Here is a 22,761-nt window from a genome sequence, read left to right as displayed (position 1 = left end):
ATAAATGTTAACTTATTTACATGCAAAGTGCTTTGTAAACTTTACTTCTTATTAACATGTGAGGTACTCTGTAAACCCTGAGTGCTACATAAATGTTAAATTCTTATTAACATGTAAGGGACTTTGTAAACCTTACTTCTTTTTAACTGTAAGGCACTCTGTAAACCTTGAGTGCTACATAAATGTTAAATTCTTATTAACATATAAAGGGCTTTGTAAACCTTACTTCTTATTAACATGTGAGGTACTCTGGAAACCTTGAGTGTTACATAAATGTTAACTTATTTACATGCAAAGTGCTTTGTAAACTTTACTTCTTATTAACATGTGCGGTACTCTGTAAACCTTGAGTGCTCCATAAATGCTAACTTATTATTGACATGTAAGATGCTTTGTAAACCTAGAGTGTTGTGTAAATGTTAACTTGCTGTTAACATGTGAGGTGCTTTGTAAACTTTGATTGCTACATAAATGCTAACTTTTTATTAACATGTAAAGTGATCTCTAAATCTTAAATGCTATATAAATTTTAGCCATTTGTGTTCTGGATCAGGGGTGTCATGGAACCCTTGGGAAGGCTAGTGAAGATTATGATCTCCCCAGAATGTTTTAAATGCATGAAGTGAAATGGAATCACAAAGGAAACGATATTGAACTAAATGTGGGAGTCTGGACCCCAGGTTACAAAGCCCTGATCTAGAGCTTGTGATCCTTTCTAGATCATAGGTGGCTCAGTGGTCATGCTCTGCACCTATACAAATCTTATCTCAGATACTCATAAACTACATGGCCTCAATCACCTCATCTCTGAAATGGGGATAATGATAGTATATCTCCGGGCGTTGTGAGAAATCAAAGAATTAATGTTTGTAAAGCGCTCTGCAAACCTTAAAGAGCGATGTAAATAACTATGTCAGATTCCTTGAGTCCCTGGGCGCTCTAAGAACGCGATGGGCAGAGCCCAGACTTGAACTAACACGGAGACGCCCTACCGCTCGGTTCATGAGAGGAGAAACTACAAGACCAGGATGGTGGGCGGGGCCGAGGAGAGCCCGAGAACGCCTGCGCTAGGGCTCCGTCGGTGCCCGCCGCCCTCGTTTCCCGCGGACCGCCTTTTCGCCGCTGTTTCGCGCCGCCGCCCCCCCGGAAAGCGAGCGTCGGGGCTTCGGGCTCTGATTGGTCGCTTTGAAAGTCTACGGGCGCGCTGATTGGCGGAGCGGAGACACTTTAGCGCGCTGAGTTTGAAACTGGCCTCAGTCGGCGTCCCCGGAGCTGAGGCTGAGTAGACGCTGCCGTCGCCCCAGCCGCCGCTGCTGTCCCTTCGGCCTCGGCCTGTTCTGTAAGGAGCCCGGGGGGACGTGGGGGGGAGGGAGCAGGGGGGTGGGGGGCCGGCCGGCCTCGCGTTCCCCCCCCCCCCGCAAAAGCGCGGCGCTGCGGGAGGCCTCCCCGGGCTGCTCTCCCGGCCGGGACCCGGCCCGCTCTCCCGGCCCGCTCTCCCGGCCCGCCTGTGCCCTCTCGGGGCACTGCGGCACCTCCGGGCGCCATGCGGCCCTGCGCCCCTTCCCCGAAGCCCCGCTCAGGGCCGCCGGGGGGAGGGGACTCGCACCCACGAGGGCTGCTCGGCTCCCGGGCCCCCGCGGCGGGCCTGGCACGCAGTGGGGGCGCCCCGGGAGAGGTTCCCGTCGGGGCGGGGCTTCCCTGCTCCTGCCCGGGCCCTGGGGAAGGCGGCGTGCGGAGGAGCCCCCCCGCTCCCGACCGCGTCCTCCGCGGGGGGCGAGGCGCAGCTGTCACAGGAAGCGCCCGAGCCGGGGATGCCCGGCTTCGGGCCCCGCTGGGGAAGGAGACCCAAAGCCCTGGCAGCTCTCCCACTCGCTCTGCCCCCTCTGTCAGCTCCCTGGGGCCTCCTTTGGCCATTGGAGATGCCCACCTTAGTCTGCAGCCCACCCCACTGGAGCTGCTATTATTTTCCTATTATCTTATATGTATGCATATAAATGTCTGTATATATATAAATATATGTTTATATTTACTTTCATTTCCTATATTTTCTCTGAAATAGTTTTATTTCTTTCATTAGATTGTAAGCTCTTTGAGGTCAGGGACTGCCTTTTGCTCTTTGAATCACTAGCACTTGTATCTAGTACCTAGCAAGCCCGAAAACCATGTTTATTGATTAATTCTTACAGCACTATACGTAGTATGTAGGAGACAAATTCATGTGTTTGTTCTGTAGCTTATATGTAGTAGTCGTTTACATAGCATACACAAGCATATAGGTGATATATACAACAATAATCCTTGTTTTACGTAATATTTGCTCAGCCATTCCCCAGTTGATGCTTCGCACCTTGTTTTCCTATTCTTTGCCACTACAAAGAACTAGAAATGTTTATGCATCTTTTCACCCTTCATATTCTTGGGGTGTAGGACTGGTAACAGTATTGGTCCAAGAAGTATGTTCAGTTTTTTTTTTTTTTTGGCCAAATTATTTCCCTGAATGACTGAAGTAATTTATAGTTCTGCAAATATGCCCGTTTTCCTACAACCTCTCCAACATTGGTCATTTATTTTTTGTCAGCTTTGTCATTCTGTGGTTATGTGTGTTTCTTTTGTATTTCATAGTGATTTGGAAGATTTTTAAAAAAAACATGGCTCTTGTTGGAATTTATTCCTTAGAAACATACTTATTGACATATTCTTACAATTTGGATTCCTTCTGACTCGGACATATTTTATCCATGATCTGCTAGGGGAGTAATGTAAATATGGCTTTTTCTGTTTTATAGGTGAGGAAACTTGTGAGCTGGAGTGGCTTGGTACAGGATCATACAGTTAATCGTCTTAGCCCAGATAGATTTTGGACTTTAGGACTGACCAGGATCTGGTTAGATAAATTTACTTTATGGATAAGGCAGTTGATATTGAGTGACTTGATCCAAGGGCATGAATAGACGGTGATTAAGAGAACTGGGAGTTGAACGCCAATATTAAGGCTCCTAACAGCATCACATGTAACGCTGGAAAACATATCTTTGGCATGCCATAAAGGAAGCTGTTGCAAAATGCAGGAAGGTAAAGGTTGCCTTTGAATACAATGCTCTTTCTGACTTCATTTGGTCCTTGTAACTGATGCAAGTGCTAAAGAAAGAAAGCCAGCCTCAGGAACTTATTCAGGTTTTACATGACTAGAAAAGTCATCTATTAATCTAGGCTCAAATAATCTCCTGGATCAGCTAGACAACCAAAAGTAGCTTGCAAAAAGTGCAGAGCATGGAGGATGGCTGACTGCCATCCATCTGGTAGGAAATGGTAGGAAAAAGACTTGAGCCCTGTGAGAAGATAAGCCCCACAAACCATTTGAAAAGGGTATTCACCTAAAAACTTCTGACTGAAAGGAAGTTAATAGATTAGTTCAGCACAAGATTGGTGGAAGAATTTTTAGCCTATTTTTTGAAATAGAATTTTCTCTCCTTAACATCTTAGAAGTTGGCTTCTGATCTCATTCTATCTCACCACACTCTCCATAGTTACTAATGATCTCTTAATCATCAAATCCACTGAGACCTTTCCTCCATTCTCCTCCTCTTACTCTGTAAACAAGGTTCCCTTTCACCTCCAGGATCAAATACAAAAGCATGTTTGGCCTTAAAAACTCTTCCACCTAGCTGGATTCTTCTCACTCCCTGTCACATGGTGTGGTTGTACTTCTCACACACTTTTCATTGCATGACTCTGGCCTTCTGACTGGACAAGACTCGCATCTTTTGGCTCTCCCTTGTGTCTTATCTCTACTTCCTGGCTTCCCTGGTTTCCTTTTAAATTCCAACAAGAATCCTTTCTCTACAGGAAGCCCATCCCCTCTTTAATTCCAGTGCTTTCCCTCTCTTATTGTACTCCCATTAGTTCTGCATATAACTTCTGTTTACTGGCTGCCATAATTGTGTACAGTTAGAGCATATTGTGTTTTGGACGTAGAGGGGAAGGTTTTACAAGTTAGAATGTTTGTCCAGGATTCATGTCTGTCCTCAAACAGGAAGGTTCCGAGGTCATCTAATCAAAACTCTTCACAAGGAAGTGGCCACAAGTGTGGCTGCCTGAGCATCCAGCTTCAGTTCCCTTTCACATTGCATTTGTCATGAAGTTTGTTTTGCTCTTCTCATCTAATAGAAACAAATTTTCTCCATCTAAAGAAATTGAGAGGCAGTGTGCTTTCACTGTGTAGTCAGGAAGACCTAGGCTCATATTTGCACATTGGCACCCTACTGCCTCTGGTGATGATGGATCTAATGCTGTAGGTCAGAGCTGTTAAATGTGCAACACAGAGATTAAGATGTAATTGGGAAATATTTTACATACTAGTTTGCCTTGGAGATATTGTGGGTTTGGTTCCAGATCATTCAATAAAGTGAATATGGCAATAATTTCCCAAGCCATATAAAAGACTATATTGTAGTCTACTAAGCGTGTCTAAAAAAATGTGTGTGTGTGTGTGTGTGTGTGTGTGTGTGTATCTTAATTTTAAAATACTGATAAAAATGCGAACCACCCTCTGAGTCTTCAATAAATTAATTTTTTTGCTGGTAGATTCTTGCTGGCTGAGTGATCAGGGTAGTAGGTTGGACTGGTTATGGCAATTTCTTAAAGTAAAACAATGAAATTTGCTGTATCAATTAACTCTTACTTTCATTGGAATACTTGGAGGCCATTGTAAGGTTATTAATTTCAATATTGTGTCAGGAACAAGAAGAGAAAAATGGGGATTTAGGTGGGTGAAACGGTTCAGACACATTTATTGATGAAATTCAGCTGTCTCATGGGGGCATGGGGGTGAGGATTGCCATGCTCCAAAATGGTTATAGTAATAACATTAAAGATCAGTAACCAGATCAGCAAAACAGAACACAGATACAATGTGAGCACGTCATTGGAAAAATGGTGCTGACAGACTTGCTTGACCCAGGTTTGCCACAAACCTTCAGTATATAAAGGATGCAATATCTGCCACATTCACTAAAATGAGGTGTGCCTATAGATGGGGTCGGTGGCCCCATTTCTGTTTGAGTTTGTCAACATGGCTTTAGTAATTCCTTGGAATTCCCCTATACCAGTAAAATTACTGTGTAAATGACATCTTGATTTGTCCTCTCCTCAACAACAAATGCTCTAAATGAGCCTACATTCTACTTAAGGAGGAGGTTACAATATACACTATACCGATTGGTAAATAAAAGTACTTCCAGGATTGAGATAACAACAGGAACTCTGTTGAAGTTTGAACTGATCAGTGAAGAAAGATAGGACTTCTTAGAGCTGGAGGTGACTTGGGAGAAGAGTACTCCAGCCATACAAATTAAAGATGGCATATGGAATTTGGGGCAGTCTTTTGAAAAGGTCATGAAAATAGCAGTTTTTTTTTTTTTCCAAGTTCCAATTCCACCTTGTCCACACCTGCCTTGAATATAAAAAGACTACTTGATGACCATTTCTGTAATCTGTAGTTTTGTGTGTAATAAACACTAATAGTTGTAACTATTTTCTTCTTTGTAATGAATATATATATATGTGGACTGGATAAATTGGCATTTGATCCCAGTTCTTAAATATATTAACCAAGTTTGATACTATGTGATATTTCATCTCTAGCATTTTATTGAGGGGAGGAAGGTAACATCTTTTTTAAGTATTCTGTTTGGATAAGGCTGCCCATTTGACAGCATATTTGGTTGGTTGTTTACAGAATTCTCTGGGTGCATTATTTTCCCAGTTCTGCTTTCTTGTATTAATTAGATCAAGAATTCAAAGAAGCAATAGAAAACATATGATCTAATTAATAATTTATTAATTGAATTTTTTGGATTACCATAATTTTGTTTCTTAATTTATATTTATATTTAATGGAATATTTTTTAAAATGATGAAATTATTCTTTTATATTAGGGGAGAAAGGGGAGAAAACTTAGGCCCAAATGTTTTGTCCAAGGTCATGAAGCTTAAGCAGTAATGTATTGGTACCTGAATGTTAGCTGAGGGTGTCCCAAGAATTTCATTATAACTTTTTCCTTTATTGAGTCAATGAGCTCATGCACTACTTAGGGATTATCCTTGAGGAACTTATATTCTAATGGGAAAATGATCTTTCTTTCCCACTCTCTATGTACATATGTACATATAGACATACTTGTTGGTTCAGCTATTAATTTCATGATGTTTTAATGTAATGTTTTAACTTAATATAATGTCAAATATTTCATAAAATCCAAGGTATTATGGTCATCACGTAAGCTAATAGCGAAGGAAAAATACAAAAGAGATAATTTTAGATTGAGAAATGTTGAAGTATTGAGAATAGTCCTTAGAATAACAAAGAGCTTAGATTCGAGATTCATATTCTATTTATAAATTCTATGAATTCAAATTCTATTTTTTGAGTAAAACTTCCTGGCTTTATGACCTTACTGAGTCATTCCACCTTTATGTGTTTCAGCCTTATTGACAAGCTTTCATGATGGAAGCATTGCTATTTTTACATGAATACCAAGACAAGAATACTTGTCTGAGGGTCAACTAATGTCTGATTTTTCTTTTTTAGTTCTTGGAAAATCCTAAATAATTAGTATTTATTATCTGAAGAGACAACCTACGCCCACCTATTTTACCAAGATTATTAATAGAGACAATAATAAGGAATCTATCAATACAGACAATACAAGCCTGTACTTTTCTCTGTAGTCTTGGTTCTTTCTAGATCCCACTCAAAATAGTTAAGTCTTTTCTTGGTGTAGAAAGAGCAACACAATGGTTAAACCTGTTTAAGACAATAAGATAGATAAGGTAATAGATTGAATGTTAGGGTCACAAGTGTCCTATGTAGCATTTGAACCCAGGTTTCATCGACTTCAGGACCAATGACTCAATTACTTCTAGTGGATTTACTGCTTCTCAAAATTTCTGAGTGCTTATAATGAGGACTCACTTTTGATTTTTCTATTTCAGAGTCTCCAGCACATTGAATAAAAATGGAAGACTATACAAAAATTGAGAAAATTGGGGAAGGTGAGTAAATTTTTAAGCTGATAAGATTTAAACCAAACACAACAACCTAATCTAATTTTAATGTCTACCCCTCACCCCCAAATCTGTGTTGTAGAGAACTATACAGTTTTCCTCTTCCCAGCTTCTCAATATAATCTCCATACATTAAGGAATATATGATGCATGTTATAATGTGAACCAGTCATCAACAAACATTTGTTAAACACTCACATACTGGATGCTGAGTATACAGAGAAGCAACCCTGTCCAAAGGGGCATATTCCGTCTGACATATGCACAGTGTGCTTGGAGCTGTGGGATCAGGATGTGCCAGCCACTAGTGTAGAGTGGTCCTCCCTAACTTGCTTCAAAGCTCTGTTTCTGGGAGGCAGAAGGCAGCCCAGGCACTAGAAGCCAGAGGGCTGATCAGGGAAAAGAATAAGGGCAACTTCAGCAGGAGGGTGAAACAGACCTGGAAAAGGACACTTGAAGACAGGATGGCCTGGGGCATGTGGAGAAGGCCAGGGGTATGAGTGACTTGCTGGGAACAGAACTTTGAGGACATGATTACCTGGAGGCAGGGAGTCCAGGTAGGAATCTGGGCCTTGTGAGGGGGGGAAAAGGGACAGACAAGTTGCTATAAGGTCTATCATCCGTTAAGTGCCTACTGTGTGGCAGGCAGTGGATTAAGTATTACAAAGAAACAAAAATCAAATCAATTCTTGCTCAAGGAACTTGGCCTAATTGGGGAAACAGATGCATACAACTGAGATGCAGACTGGATAAATTGGGAGAATGGCGGAGAGAGAAGATACTGGCATTAAGGGGCTTCAAAAAAGGTTTCTCACAGAAGGTGGGATTCTGGCTTGAACCTGAAGGAAGTCAGGGAATCTAGGAAGTGGAAATGAAGAGGGAGAGAATTTCCAGCATAAAAGACATCTGGTAAAAATGAACTAAGGCAGGGGGTGTGACAAGGTGTTTGGTTAAGGAGGTGGGGCTGGGAAGAAGCCACATTTTAAGAAGATGACTTAAAAACTGATGGAAGAGGGGCTTGAGACTCAAGGGAGGGAGACTGACCAGCAGATAATGGCTCTGGATGCTATTGTCAGAGGAGAGAAGGAAAGATGCTACAAAGTTACTAAGACTTGACAAACAGATGGATGGAAATTTCATTGAGCATCTAAACACTAGTGTTGGGGGAAGTGATGAAGAATTCAGTTTGGGAGTTTCAAGTGTCTGAGAAATTTGGTTTAGGATTCCTGTGAGCATTTGGTGATTGAAGAAACATAGATGAAAGAGTCTTGGGAGCCCCATGTTAGCAACAGACTGCATGTGTTGTGGACATAGAATAATTAAGACTCAATTTGATATAAGAAAGGGCCAAAACTGTGGGAAATCGTGGTGGTCTGAGACCTGGATGACTGTTGTAGACACTTCAGAATTAGCAAGTTTGAGAAGAATGAGTTCAGGGGGAAGGATAAGATGAAATGCCTGGAGACCCTCCATGCAGAATGGCCAAGTGAGTAATAGGACTGGAGCTAAGGAAAGAGTAGGCTGGCCCTTGATCTGGGAGTTGTCTTCATAGAGGTGATAATTAAACTCGGGAGTGAAGTTTCAGAATGTAGAGAAAAAGGTCCAGTTTAGAGCTATGGAGTAGGAATGGGAGATTTCCTAATGGGAATGGGAGATCGAAAAAGCATTGAAAATCTAGGATCAGTTTTTTATTTAATTTTATTTAATTCTTTTATTCAAAGAAATGACAATCTCTATTCCATTATTTGTCTTCTGTGGGTTTTACAACCCCAATTTTATTTGCACTATTTCAGTGAAAATCATAAAAATGAACTAGAAGTAAAATAAGTAAAATCCGCTGGTGTCTTGTGACCCAGCAATGATGTTGATCTCATTCAGAAAGAAAAGGCTGAACCAAGGTGATAAAGGGGTGTGAATGTCTTTTGGGGGGTCTCTTGAAGATTAGACCAAGCTACTTGAGGACTGCCTAGGGGTCTGAAGGCCCCTCATTTGGAAGCAGCTATGCTTGGTCTAAGAGGACCAAACCAGGAGCAGTGGATATAAGTTGCAAGATGGGTACATTTAGGCTTGATAGTAATGAAAAGATCTGGATTCATTTCAGTACATGGACTATCCTCAAAGGCCTCTTCTCTGAGATAATGGGTTCTCCCTCGCTAAAGGTCTTCAGGTAGACAGGATGCCCAATTGTCTGGTCTTGCTGCCTGCTGAGATACCTTCTGGGATGCCAATAAATTATACTTTACATTTCAATAAGAAATCAATCTCCCAGACTTGAAACAATCCTTGACTTTTGCTTCTCTTTCCACTTTTTTATTCAGTCTTTCCTTCTTCATGTGTTCTATTTGTTCCTTTTTCAATTTCCATGTTGTGATTAGCCTGTTAGTGGATTTGTGCTTTTTCATGCTTATTAGAAATCTTTCCTTGCCCTTACCCCTCCCTAAGGTTTCCATTATGAATTTGGTTGCCAGAGCATAGTGCACAATTCCTTTCATTGCATAACTCCTGCTCATGAAAATGTAATGTTTCTCTTTTCTCCTAAGATCTCTCAGATCTTAACCAGCCTGGTTTTCAAGGCCTTATTTATAGTTTTATTATTCTTTAGCACAAACTTTCTTTTAAAGGTTTGTCTTTTAGCACCCTTCCATATATTGAACTCCCTCATTTCTGAAGCTCAGTTTAAGTCTTAATCTCTTCCATGAAGCTTCTTCCCTTAGTGATCATTCTGTCCTTGTGGTTTCATTTGTATTCCCAGTAAGTACTTAACACAGTGCCTGGCACAAGGCAACTCCTGTGAGCTTCATCATCATGCTTGTTTTTTTCTCTTGTTCCTTCTGTACTATATAATACCTAAAAATGTATTCTTTAATTGTTACTATCTGGCAATTTATAATTCAAGTTCTCACTTGAGGAATAAAATTTCAGTTACCCAGGATTAACTATTTGAGAGCCAACTTTCTAGGTAGCTTAAAGAACAAGCTTACTTCACATTTTAGGATTTGAGCTCTAGGGATCCTTGAAAAGCACTCTCCCTGAGGTTGTACTTGTCATGACCCTGTGCTGGAATCTGAAGCCAACTCTTCTGACTTGTTTTAAAGGGTTTTATTTTGATGGAAATCTCTTTGAATTAAGTGTTGCCACTTTCCTAAGTGTAAATTATCTGTTAACAATATGACCTTTTCTTGGTTTCTGATACTCATTATGAAAGTAGTTATAATTTGTTATAGAAGCAGATGACAGATGCATATAGTGAATCTTCCTCTTTAACTGAATGTTTTGGTCTATATTTGCTTTTTTGTTTTCTACCTTCTGTCTTCTATAGTGCATATTTTCTTAATAGAGCATTAAAGCACAATATCCAAGCAAAGTTAGTGGATAGCACATCATTTACGCATTCACTAGAGTAAAGAATTATTTTGATGGCTTAGAATATTTTTTTTTTCCTTTTGGAAGTTGGAATGCTGTTATGTTTTTTGTTTTTGTTTGGAGATAAACATTTATTTGACTTAATTTTTTGTATTTTAGGTACCTATGGTGTTGTATATAAGGGTCGACATAAAACTACAGGTCAGGTGGTGGCCATGAAGAAAATCAGATTGGAGAGTGAGGAGGAGGGCGTTCCAAGCACTGCGATTCGAGAAATTTCTCTGTTGAAAGAACTTCGTCACCCTAACATCGTCAGGTATGGATAGATTTGTGGGTTGCAAGTACTTATATTTTTAGCATCTTTAAAAGCTAACTTAGGTGTATGTGTTTCTTCAAAATTTTCTGAAATGATTTTATTTCAACAAAGCTTATTCATTTGTGAATAAGAGCTCTTGGTATAATGTGTGTAGAATGTAATGTGTCTGGAGAGTGGATCATTATTAGTAGAATAAAAGAAATGATAGTCAAGGTAATGTCAGGCCTTCTGACTTTTACCACTGAGGCTTACCAGCTGTCTTCTTGTAAACCACTTTATTTAGGTATGGCAACTGCCCAAGCCGTGGTTACTGGTGGAAAACAAGGTGCCATGGAAACTTGTTTTGTGGCTGGCTGGTAGTTTCTTCCCAATCTTTGCCCTGTGTCTCACATCCCAGCAACATTTCGGGAGCCAAAAGAATTTTCTTCCTTCCCTACTCCTGCCATTTGGTTTTAATGGTGTTGGATTTTTTTCTTTTAGGATACCAGAGCAGCATGGAAACATGGCACTTTAGAACCTGATTTAGAACCTGGGATTCCCTTTAATAGACTTTTAAAAGCAGTCCTGCAAGTTTGTGGTTTCTTTTATAAACTGCTTTTAAACACTAGTTTCACATGTGATCCTTTTTATAAGCTAGGCTTATCTTATTCTTAGGTCTGTTTCACAGAAAATACCTTTCTTTCCCTTTTGACAGCTTTGATGAAAACTTTTTGTAGAAGTGAGATACTAGAAATATTGGTAAGATGTGAATTCATAAAATTGCTTTTTTCTTTCCAGCCTTCAAGATGTACTCATGCAAGATGCTAGACTCTACCTCATTTTTGAATTCCTCTCTATGGACCTCAAGAAGTACTTGGATTCTATCCCTCCTGGCCAGTATATGGATTCTTCACTTGTTAAAGTAAGGCTATTCCTACCAGTTGGTTAATAAATATTGACTTTTGTTTGAAAAGATTAGGCCTCTTTTATAACACACATAAACTGGAGAATCCAGAAGAGGGCAAATCATGGATGCTCAGGATCATGGTCATAGGTCATGGCTAAAGAAGCTGGGAATATTGAATATAGGGTACATAACATCTACTGTTAAGTATTTGAAGGTCTGCCATGTAGAGGAGAGGATTAGATCTGTTAAGCTTGACCCAAGACAGTAGAACTGAGAGCACCTGGAGAAGCCAAGAAGCCTTTTGGGGCCTGACAGTGGATGCCCATTCCTGAAGTAAAAAGGACTGTTCAGGGAGGAGATCGGGTCTCTTTAATTGGAGGCTGGAGGCCCGTTTTTCCATCGTGTAGAGGGCATTCTGCAATTGCTGTTTGGATCAAATTGGCCTCTAGGGTCCCTAGCAGTTCTGATTCTGTATTGGAAAATGAATTTAATTCCAAGTTTTTACTAATATCCATTATATGCTATCCCTATATTTGGAACTTCCTTATGCCTTCTAAGTCAACTACTATAAATCAGGCACACAGTGCTGGGCACACAAGATAAAAACGGGAAAAAGAAAATTCCCCACTAAGACTTCACCGAGTATGTAGAATAGCTATTTGTTCATCCAAACCCCATTCCTTTCCTAGGCACATTTATTTCAACAAAGTTAGATTCTGTAGAAACCATCAGAAGAATGGCACACTTATGCCATTGAGTGCCATGAATTTAACACCAGTGTGTCTTGATGGAATCTTGTAAAAATGGTCCTTATAGGACCTTATAGGACAGGATTCTTTCCTGTGCTTTATAGTTTGATTTTGGAATTTTGTCCTTTATGGGGAAAGTAATTTTGCCTTCATGTTTCCCTGTGCTAGAAAAATCAATTAGAACATGAAATGTCTATTAGTCTTCTGTTAGAATTCTATTTTTGTATACTTTTATGTGTTGATTTATTTGAAATGAGAATTTATTGTGTTGTACATCTTTACAGTTACAGTGTATTAGTTACAGCGTTACAGTGATTAGTTATATGAATAGCATATTCCCAAAACAAGCTTTTCGTGAAAAACTTAGGATATTGATTAATCCTTAGCAAGAAGGGTTTTGCCCCTATTAAATTGTACTTAAAATTGAGCTTTGTTGATCATACTTGATTAACAGTGGTTCTCAGCCGGTGATCCCCAGGCATTGCTATCACTTGCTTAATTATATTTTTTATAATATGTCAACACAAAACTATTTTCTCCCAAAAGGTTCTATTGGAGAAAAAAATGAAGTGATGAAAATGGAGAATGAGCATATATTTGCAGTGGTTGTGAATGTCATAATTTCAAAGACACATGTCACTGATTTAGCTCCAACTTTTATGATCAAGAAGTGCAAAAAATATGGCTAAAATGGGCTAAATCATTAGCCCTCAAGAGGGCTAACCATTTATGGTTATTATTGGATGATTTCTTTTGAGTTATGTAAGTTTTAGAATTAAATTCTTTAGCTGTTTCTTAGCAAAAAGACTAAAATGTTTTGAGTTTCTAATTTATTTTCATTTTTCTTCAGAGTTATTTGTATCAAATCTTACAAGGCATTGTCTTTTGTCACTCACGAAGAGTTCTTCACAGAGATTTGAAACCTCAGAATCTATTAATAGATGATAAAGGTGTAATTAAACTAGCTGACTTTGGACTTGCACGGGCCTTTGGAATACCTATAAGGGTCTATACACATGAGGTAAGAAGAGTTAATACTTTCTAATTATTATCTATTATTATCTATTATTCTAATTATCTATTTATGTATATGTATATGCATTCTATGCTAAAATTGCCTCCTTTTTCCTTGTTTTGTAAAAAGGAGTCAAGAGACTCCTTCTGGCCATACCTCTGCTAATTAGCTTGGTCACCTTGACATTTAGTCACTTTTTGTGTGCCAGCATTATGATAAGGGATGAGGATGTAAATGAGGGGAAAAATAGTCCCTGTCCTCAAAAAGCAAAACACAAAAGGAGGCTGGGAAATTTTGGGGAGTATGACTCCTTGAAGGGAAATGAAGCAGGGCAGCTGGAAGACGCTGAAGGGTTTTCTGGAGTATTCGGAGCCCTCTCTGAAGGTCTTGGTGAGGGATGGCCCAGGGTTCTTGGAGCAGAGCACTTGGTGGACAGTACGTCACCAAGCACCTGAGGCTTCTTATTGGAAGGGATCGAAGCCTGGGGCTGGGGACAGTTGGGAAGGAAGGGGGTGGCCAGCAGAAAGATGAGGGTTCTTTCTATGCTGTGAAGCCTCCTGGGTACTTCTGAGGACTTTGTTAGACTGTGAGGAGATGTTAATCTACAAGCATTGATGGAGCCTAGTAGTATAAGGCAAGAACTTTCCTTTCCTAAAGGAGAGGATTGATGACAGATAATTGTGGGGAAAATACCAGCAGCTGGGAACATGAGGTAGGAGCTGAGGCTCAGGAGAGAGCCCAGGCAGAGCCTTGGGGGAACTGGTGGGCAGGACAGTGAAGTAGGTGGAGCTCAGTGGGCAGGACAATTAAATGGGCAGAGGCAATGTGATGGGCTGGACACCTAAGTGGGCAGGGTTCAGAGTGGGCAGGAAGAGGCCTGAGGTGTGGCTATATGCTCCCAGGCTTGTGTTTGGGCAGCTATAAGCTGACAGTAAGCCAGTCAGCAGACGGTTGTGATAGACCCAGGATGTGACACTGAGGGCCAATACCCGTTGAGGTGATGGTTGCAAGAGTGAGAAACTTAGGGAGGCCTGAGTGGGGAGTTGGAGAGGACAGCCATGGCTGTGGGCCTAGGTGATAAGAAGCTGGGAGGAGAGAAGGTCTGGGGAAAGAGCGCAAGTTCTATTCCTTTGCCATGTCCCTGAGGCAGCTGGAGGAAGGCTGGAGCAGGCCAAGGTGAATGACTGCAGAGGGAAGAGAGAAGGGAGCCCAGGATGGAGACTTGGGGTTGGCTCCGGGAGCATGAGGTGGATGAAAACCCTTCAGAAGAACCTTGGAAAGATTTGGCCAGAGGCCAAAGGAGGAGACTAGAAGGGGAGACTGGATCTTTGAGGCTCAGGCTGCCCAGTGTTCAGAGGACCAGAAGAGACTTCCCTGGGAGGGGGCTGAAAGGGGAGAGGTCGCCAGCCGGGTCTTTGTACAAGTTTGCCTTTGTAGTCAACAGGAAGAAAGCCAGAGCATAGGGATAAGAAAGATGCCATGAGAGGATAAATGAATGTGGGGAGTCCAGGGTCGGTCTTGGTAAGGAGAATGTCCCGTGAAGGAGGAGGTGGAGAAGGTTTATGAGATGACAGTACAAAAACAGAAAAAAAAAAAAAAAAAAACAGTACAAAATGGAAAGCTAGAAATCATTTCCTCTTTTTTTGTATTAGTTAAGAACAAACTGCTCTATCAGAGAGGTCCAGCCTGTTTAGGAGAATCCAGCCCACCTCCTGTCTCTGCCAAGGAGCTTCGCATGCCTTTCACATTGCTAAATAAAATCTTATTGCATATAAGAATTTCTCCTAAAGAAATTCTTAAAATTTCTCCTAAATTCTAAATTCTCCTAAAGAAATTCTTAAAATTTCTCCTAAAGAAATTGTCAATATGCATATTGACAATTTCATTGTAAATGGAGACAACAGCTAATAATGAAAAACATTTCCTTTGGTCAGAGACAGATATAAATTACACCAGGACTTTAATGTCTACAAATTAAAAAGGAATACAGACTATAACACAAGAATGCTCCCAAAATTACTTCTACAACACAGGTCACTCATAATCCATTGGACCCTGGTTCCTACTCCTGTGTGTAGGAGGGAGATGCTCTAATGGGGCATTTCTAAAGTCAGGATCACTAATATGCTAGTCTTTGACAGGTAATAAGGGAGGACTGCCTGGTTATATAGTCTGTATTGTAGAGTACTTCAAATGAAACATGAATCCAGGGTCTTGACAGATGTCTTGTTGCCAATAATTTATTAACCAAAAAAATATTTAGTTCAATTGTAAACCATTTAAAATTTATGTATTAGGTGGTAACACTGTGGTACCGATCTCCAGAGGTGTTGCTGGGCTCTGCCAGATATTCAACTCCAGTAGACATTTGGAGCATAGGCACAATATTTGCTGAATTAGCAACAAAGAAGCCACTTTTCCACGGGGATTCTGAAATAGACCAGCTCTTCCGAATCTTCAGGTAGAGTGCGCTAGCTACTTTGTTCCAACAGTACAGAAAAGGGCCTAAGACCACTTAGGTTCTCCCTCTCCCAGAATAAGGAAATCTTAGTAAACTTTTGTCTTGCAGAGCTCTGGGGACTCCTAATAATGAAGTGTGGCCAGAAGTCGAGTCACTGCAGGATTATAAGAATACATTCCCCAAGTGGAAACCAGGAAGTCTGACGTCACATGTCAAGAACCTCGATGAAAATGGCATCGATCTGCTCTCTGTGAGTCTGTAAAGCTCTGATGGGACTTTATGGGAAACCCCATTGTTGAAAATGTGGAAGCTTTCAGTAGTTGATTATATATTAGATTTTAGATGGGTGTCTTAATCAGGTTTATCAGGAACCTAGAATGTATGTGTGTGTGTATATATATGTGTATACACCCACATACAATGTATATATGGCATTTCTGGTATATGTTAAACATGGTAAAAATATGTTAAATGCAACATATGCATACATATTTATGCAATTATCTTGTTGCACAAGAAAAATCAAATCGGGGATTATTATATGTTATATATACATATTTATATAACTACTTTGAAGAATTAAATAGGAAAAGTAGGATAGCAAAAGTTGGAGCACAATAATTTTGGACTGTAAGAAAAGGTCTAAATGAAAGTGAATAAATGGAAATTACAGGTAATTTTTAGAGCCAAGAGCTGGAAGTAGTTCTGTAAAGTTGAACTACTTCCAGTAGAGAAAATTTGTTCCTTTTACCTGAAATTTTCCTTTTTTACATCTGTGCTGTATTTCCTTTTAACTTATCAAATTTTTATTTAAAATAAAAAGTTTAAATTTATTCACTATTCAAATGTTAGAATTTTAGTAAATCTCTGTGCCTTCATAATTGGTTGTATTCTGGGCTATGTATTTCAAGACAATTTGCATAGCTCCGACTTATCTTTATTTTAAAATATTGAAATTTATGGTCTTTGAGAAGGAAGGAAAAAGGGTAAAGTATTGGAGGCCACAATTTTATTTATTTATTCTTTTTTATTTTTTGTATAATTATTTTATAGCCTTTTATTTACAAGATATATGCATGGGTAATTTTTCAGCATTGACCCTTGCAAAAGCTTTTGTTCCAACATTTCCCCTCCTTCCCTCCATTCCCTCCCCTAGATGGCAGGTAGTCCAGTGCATGTTAAAATGTTAAATACAATATATGTATACATATTTATACAGTTATCTTGCTGCACAAGATAAATCGGATTTAGAAATAAGGTAAAAAATAACCTGAGAAGGAACACAAAGATGCAAGCGGACAGTAACAGGAGTGGAAATGCTATGTTTTAGTCCACACTCATTTCCTGTAGTTGTTTCTAGTGTAGCTGATTCTCTTTGATACTGAACAATTGGAACTGATTTGGTTTATCTCATTGTTGAAGACAGCCATCACAATTGATCGTCATATAGTATTGTTGGTTCATGTCTCTCCAGTTCTTTCTGAAATCATCCTGCTGGTCATTTCTTACAGAACAGTACTATTCCATAACATTCATATACCACAATTTATTCAGGTATTCTCCAATTGAAGGGTATCCATTCAATTTTCAGTTTCTAGCCACTATGAAAAGGGCTGCCACAAACATTTTTGCACACATGGGTCCCTTTCCCTTCTTTTAAGATCTATTTGGGATATAAGGGATAACACTGCTGGGTCAAAGGGTATACACAGTTTGATAACTTTTGGGGCATAATTCCAGATTGCTCTCCAGAATAGTTGGATTCATTCAAAATTCCACCAACAATGTATCAGTGTCCCAGTTTTCCCACATCCCCTCCAACATTTGTCATTACCTTTTCCTGTCATCCTAGCCAATCTGAGAACTGTGTGGTTTCAATTTCTTCATCTGAAAATTATCTGTTCATATCCTTTGACCATTTATCAATTGGAGAATGGCTCGATTTCTTATAAATTAGTCAATTCTCTATATATTTTGGAAATGAGACCTTTATCAGAACCCTTAACTATAAAGATGTTTTCCAAGTTTATTGCTTCCCTTCTAATCTTGTCTGCATTAGTTTTGTTTGTACAAAAACTTTTTAACTTGATATAATCAAAATTTTCTATTTTGTGATCAATAATCTCTATTCTTTGATCACAAATTCCTTCCTTCACAGGTCTGAGAGGTAAACTATCCTATATTCTAATTTATTTATAATCTTATTTTTTATGTCTAGATCATGAACCCATTTTAACCTCTCTGTGTACGGTGTGTAAGTGGGTCAACAGTAGGCCATAATTCTAAAAATTGATATTTAGGTTTGGGGATTATATACTCTTTTTTGAGGTTAAAGTGTCTATTCTATTCTGTACCCACTTAGTTTCTGAATTCTCACTTTAGCACTGCATTGCCTAACATCTTTTCCTTGAATTCGCTAGAAAAGTTTAGCACATACCGACTAAAAACTTGTCAGTCCTTTTCCCAAATCTCCAGTAAGAAAGAAAATTTTACAGCATTTTGAGAACAGCCTTCTCTCCCTGCCAAAATAAATTTCTCAGAAATGTTGATTATCCCTTATTTTTACAGCATTTTCTCCCAAGATGCCTCTCCTCTCTTGCCTATGCAGCAAGCTATTCCTTATTTTGAAAAATTTTGAAAAAGTTCACCAAACCAGAGTCCAGCAAAATCAATTCCCACATTGCTTCTGCGGGAAAATTGGTCTCTAAATTTTTAGTTCATCTCTCACAGAAAATGAGGGTTTTGTTTAATCTTCAATTTTGGAGACTCACAACTGATCTTGACATTTTTCACAAGTCGATTTCATTATATTCATATACCACTCAGCCATTTCCCAACTGATGGACATCCACTCAGCTCCCCGTTCTGGCACTGCAAAAAGGGCTGTCGCAAACATTTTTGCACATTTGCACTTTTTTATTTGCACTTATTTTATTTGCTTGTAGTATCTTGTGATCTTATTAGCACACAGAATTCTATGATCAAAAAGTGGGTTTGAGCCCAGTTGCTCTACAAGTAGTTGCTTCTACTTACTCTACATACCCCTTTGTTAAGTAAACTGATGTGAGCAGTAGAAAACTTGTTGACATTGTATACTGGTATAACTGACTTCTCCCTTTGAAAATTGTCGCCCAGATTTAGTGTTTTGCTTTGGTTCTTTGGGCTTTGTACCCAAGATCTTGGTTGCGGTTGAAGTGGAGTCATTTCTGGTGTCAGGGACCAGATTAATTATAATTATTACGTCTAGCTGCTACCATTTCAAGGTTTTGTTTATTTTTTTAAATGCCACTCCATGAGCCAACAGTGACTCAAAACCAGCTAACATAGGCATAAAAGAAGATGGTAGATGATTATGTTAGCTCCCCAAGACCTCTCTCCAAGGAAAGGAAGAAAATTTTGGTTTTTGGTTTTTATTGTAGACACTGTGGATTTTGTTCTGCTGGTCCTGTTTTCAAGCTGTAACAGTTTAAAAAAAAATTGTATTTTCTCACTCATCATTTCTTAAGGGTATGATAGATAAAAATCCGTTCCCCAAATAAGGGACCCCTGCTTTGTGGAAATAACCGCTTTAAATGGTTTCAGAGCCAACATTGCAAGAGACGCACAGTTGGATGTTCACTCTTGCCTTAGAAGTGCTTTGACTGCACAGGCCTTCGTTTATTCATCTGCATGTGGCATTTGTTACGATTTTAAGGATGTTTGGGGTGCTCTTGTCAATCCCATGTCATTTTCTGGCTAATCTAGTGCTACATTAACTACTTAGTAAAAAGGTTTATTACCTCTTTCAAGTGTGTACATTAATTTTTGCCTAATAAGTCAGCTTACTGGAATATGTATAGCTCAAATTCCCTTCCCCTTCCCACTCTGATTCCTTTTTAAGATATGTAGGAAGCAAAAATGGAAACAACTATAGTTAAATACCATAATTCCTACAAAAATCATCTTATCCAAAAAAAGAATTTTTATTTTTCCTGGCCTAACTTTATATTCCTGCTTGTAAATTATGAGCCTGAAACATGTTTGTGTTTGAACATGGAATTGACAACAAAAAAGGGAAGTATTGGCACTTGGGGATTGGCACTAATGCATTAGAGGGGGTGAGGCATTCTAATTAGTTAAAATTCTTGGTTAACGCAGGCAAGGATGGCATTTAAAATTTCCTGAAGTGAGACATTTGTGCTTATGTTTGAATCTTATAAAAGCTTTTTGACGTTTAACTTTTTGCTAGGTAGGTGACAGACATTAATCTGCCTAGTGATAGGTATTATTCTGTTTAGTTTCATTGGTACAGTTTTCTGAATAAATTTCACTTTCTTTTCCAGAAAATGTTGGTCTATGATCCTGCCAAACGAATTTCCGGCAAAATGGCATTGAATCATCCGTATTTTAATGACCTGGACAGTCAGATTAAGAAGCTCTAGTTGTCCAGCCAAGTGATTTTCCGGTTTTGTATCAAGAATGGATAGCCCTCTTGTTAATATTAAGCTCTGTCAACATTTGTCTTTATATATGTGTTTCCTTTTTTCCTTGTAAAATTGAAAACTGTCCTGTTTTTCCAAGGTGTTGCTTACAACTGTAAATATCATAATAATGCTCTATGTAGATCTCATCAATACAGCTGTTTTTCTGTTTTTCTATAAATAAAATTGTAAATCCAGCATTGATGTGCGGGGCTTGGGGGAAGTTGGAGCTAATTTTAAAACAATATTTGCATATTTGAGATGTCATTTAGGAGCATAAATCAGACTCAAATTTTATTATGTTATAAAATAATCCTAAGACCCTTCCCTGTATTTTTTGTATGTTTAAATTGAATTCCAATTGCCTATGGCAATGTGAAATTTAAATTTGTCTTCAGTGAAGGGAAAGTAAGGATATAGGATTTCAAATAATTTATCCAGTTAAAAGTTGAAAACTCACTAAGTTTAGATTTTTCATGTGGTAGGATACATGCATACATTGGTATATTTTCCCTGGCTTCCCACTTTATGACTCGGAATAATTATATGAATTTGGCAATGTACCTCAGTGCCTTATAAACACAAGGGCATGCTAAGAATTCCCTGAATCAGAAGAACATATAGCAAATTCATCTCTTTTGACAGGTTTAATTATGAGATAAATATAATTTAAAGGTGAAATTTGAACCTTTAAAAGACATAATCACCAATTCATCTATTCTTAAATAAAGAAAAACATCTTAAGTAAGACAACTATTTTTGAAAATAATGCCCAATAATGATGATTGGCATCTTAACGTAATTAATAATGCTACCTGGTAGTTTTGGTTATAGCTATAGATTAGCCCTTTCTGAAAGAGTGTTGATGGGTTTTAGTGGGGAAGGTGCTTTGATACTTGTATTTATCTTAGTCCCCAGAGCTATTTTTTCTAAATCATTGAACTAGGTAGACCTTCCTTTTTACTCTTCCTCTTTGGCCTACTTAACGATTTGTCATGATCAAAAGCATCAGTCTGCACTAGTGTTCTTTTTACCACCATGTAAATAGTTCCCCATTGCCTGGCTTGACTGTATTTCCTGCCATGTGTATAGTCGGCCTAAAAGGGGACTGTGAATGTTGCACAGCTGCTTCCCTCTTAATAAGTCATGGTAAATTGGCCTAGTTTTGGATCCTGGGTCATGGACATTTCATTTTAAGCAGTTCTGGGAACATACATGAATTTATTCCCCTGTTAATAATTTGGCTGTGGAGCAACTCTAAAACTCATTTGTTTCAGATACGTAGATAGCAAGACTACATGCATTTGGGAAGAGGGAAGAAGGCCAGGCAAATTTTCATTCTTTGAAAATGACCTTTGGGAACATATTTACTTACTTATCCTTCTGTGTTTGAAATGGATAATTTGTGCATAGTTTAGCATAAATTAGAAAAGTAATTTGCATTAATCTAATTTCTGAGTTCTGAAAGTTAGTGCTAGTTTGAAACTTCCTAGCTATATGTTGATAAAAGGATTTGACTATTAAATTTAGTTTTTCATCAATGTGAATGATTCTAATGAGCACTTTGGGGTTTCAGGGGAGCAAGTTGATTTTATCTACATTAGCTCAGCAGTGCTTATAATGCAAAGTGAACAGATTTCTACTGGATTCATCATTTGGTCAGGTGGAAGACATTGCTGAAAGCCACTGTTTGGATGTTAAAATAATTTTAGCACCTGTTGGGTGAATATAGAAGAACTAGTTTCCTTCTACATTTACTGCATTTCTTTTAAAAATAAAGAAAATAGAGGTACAGCACATGTTCTGCTGGAAAGTATCACTAATTGGCACTTTAAATGACATTTCAGTCTTAAGGGGATGGATAATAAAATTGCAGTATTCAATTATACTGATGAATGTTACTTTTTAAAAATAACTGTTATGATTTATTTTCCACATAAAACCAAATTATTTAGGCCAGTGTAGTTTTGTGTTCAGCTTGCATGGTCTTAAATTCCAACTTCCTGTAAGGATTTTAAGTAAGAGGTAGTTGAAGTAGTTGAAAATAAAGTTATGTTGGGCTACCTAAAAAGGTAGTTGAAGTAGTTGAAAATAATTAAGTTGACTGTTTCTTAAAGACTAGACATTTATGATTACTTAAAGAAACAATTTAATCCAGCAATGTTATTTTGGACTTTGCTACCAATAACAAGTTCAGTTTAAAGTGATTTCTTGAAAATGAATTTTTAGTTGTTAATCAAGATCGGTTCAGCAGGCTGATAGCTACAACCTTTGTCCCCACATCTAAGACTGAGTTTAGGAACAACTTGACTGATTCAACTGGGGAGCTCACAAAGGCTTATACTAGGAATGGGGACTTGTAATGGGGTCATTTGATGCACAGGGAAAAAAATAGTAACAGTGAAGACCCATTTAAAAGATGTAAAAATGATTCAATCGATGTGAA

The 22,761-nt window shown here is 38.7% G+C and overlaps 1 protein-coding gene across 1 annotated transcript; it reads left to right on the top strand.

Moving 5' to 3' along the window:
- Positions 1-1,236: 1,236 nt before the first annotated feature.
- Positions 1,237-22,195, top strand: CDK1 (cyclin dependent kinase 1). Its single transcript, XM_031956908.1, has 8 exons — positions 1,237-1,339; positions 6,994-7,053; positions 10,588-10,744; positions 11,522-11,645; positions 13,230-13,400; positions 15,692-15,855; positions 15,964-16,105; positions 20,178-22,195. Exons 2-8 carry the CDS (start codon positions 7,017-7,019, stop codon positions 20,274-20,276), a joined length of 894 nt encoding a protein of 297 aa, XP_031812768.1. The 5' UTR covers positions 1,237-1,339; positions 6,994-7,016; the 3' UTR covers positions 20,277-22,195.
- Positions 22,196-22,761: the final 566 nt, after the last annotated feature.

This window comes from Sarcophilus harrisii, chromosome 2 (assembly GCF_902635505.1).
Source record: "Sarcophilus harrisii chromosome 2, mSarHar1.11, whole genome shotgun sequence".
NCBI classification, from domain to species: domain Eukaryota; kingdom Metazoa; phylum Chordata; class Mammalia; order Dasyuromorphia; family Dasyuridae; genus Sarcophilus; species Sarcophilus harrisii.
The sequence above is the reverse complement of the archived record's forward strand: the minus strand, read 5'-3'. Positions and strand labels throughout refer to the sequence as shown.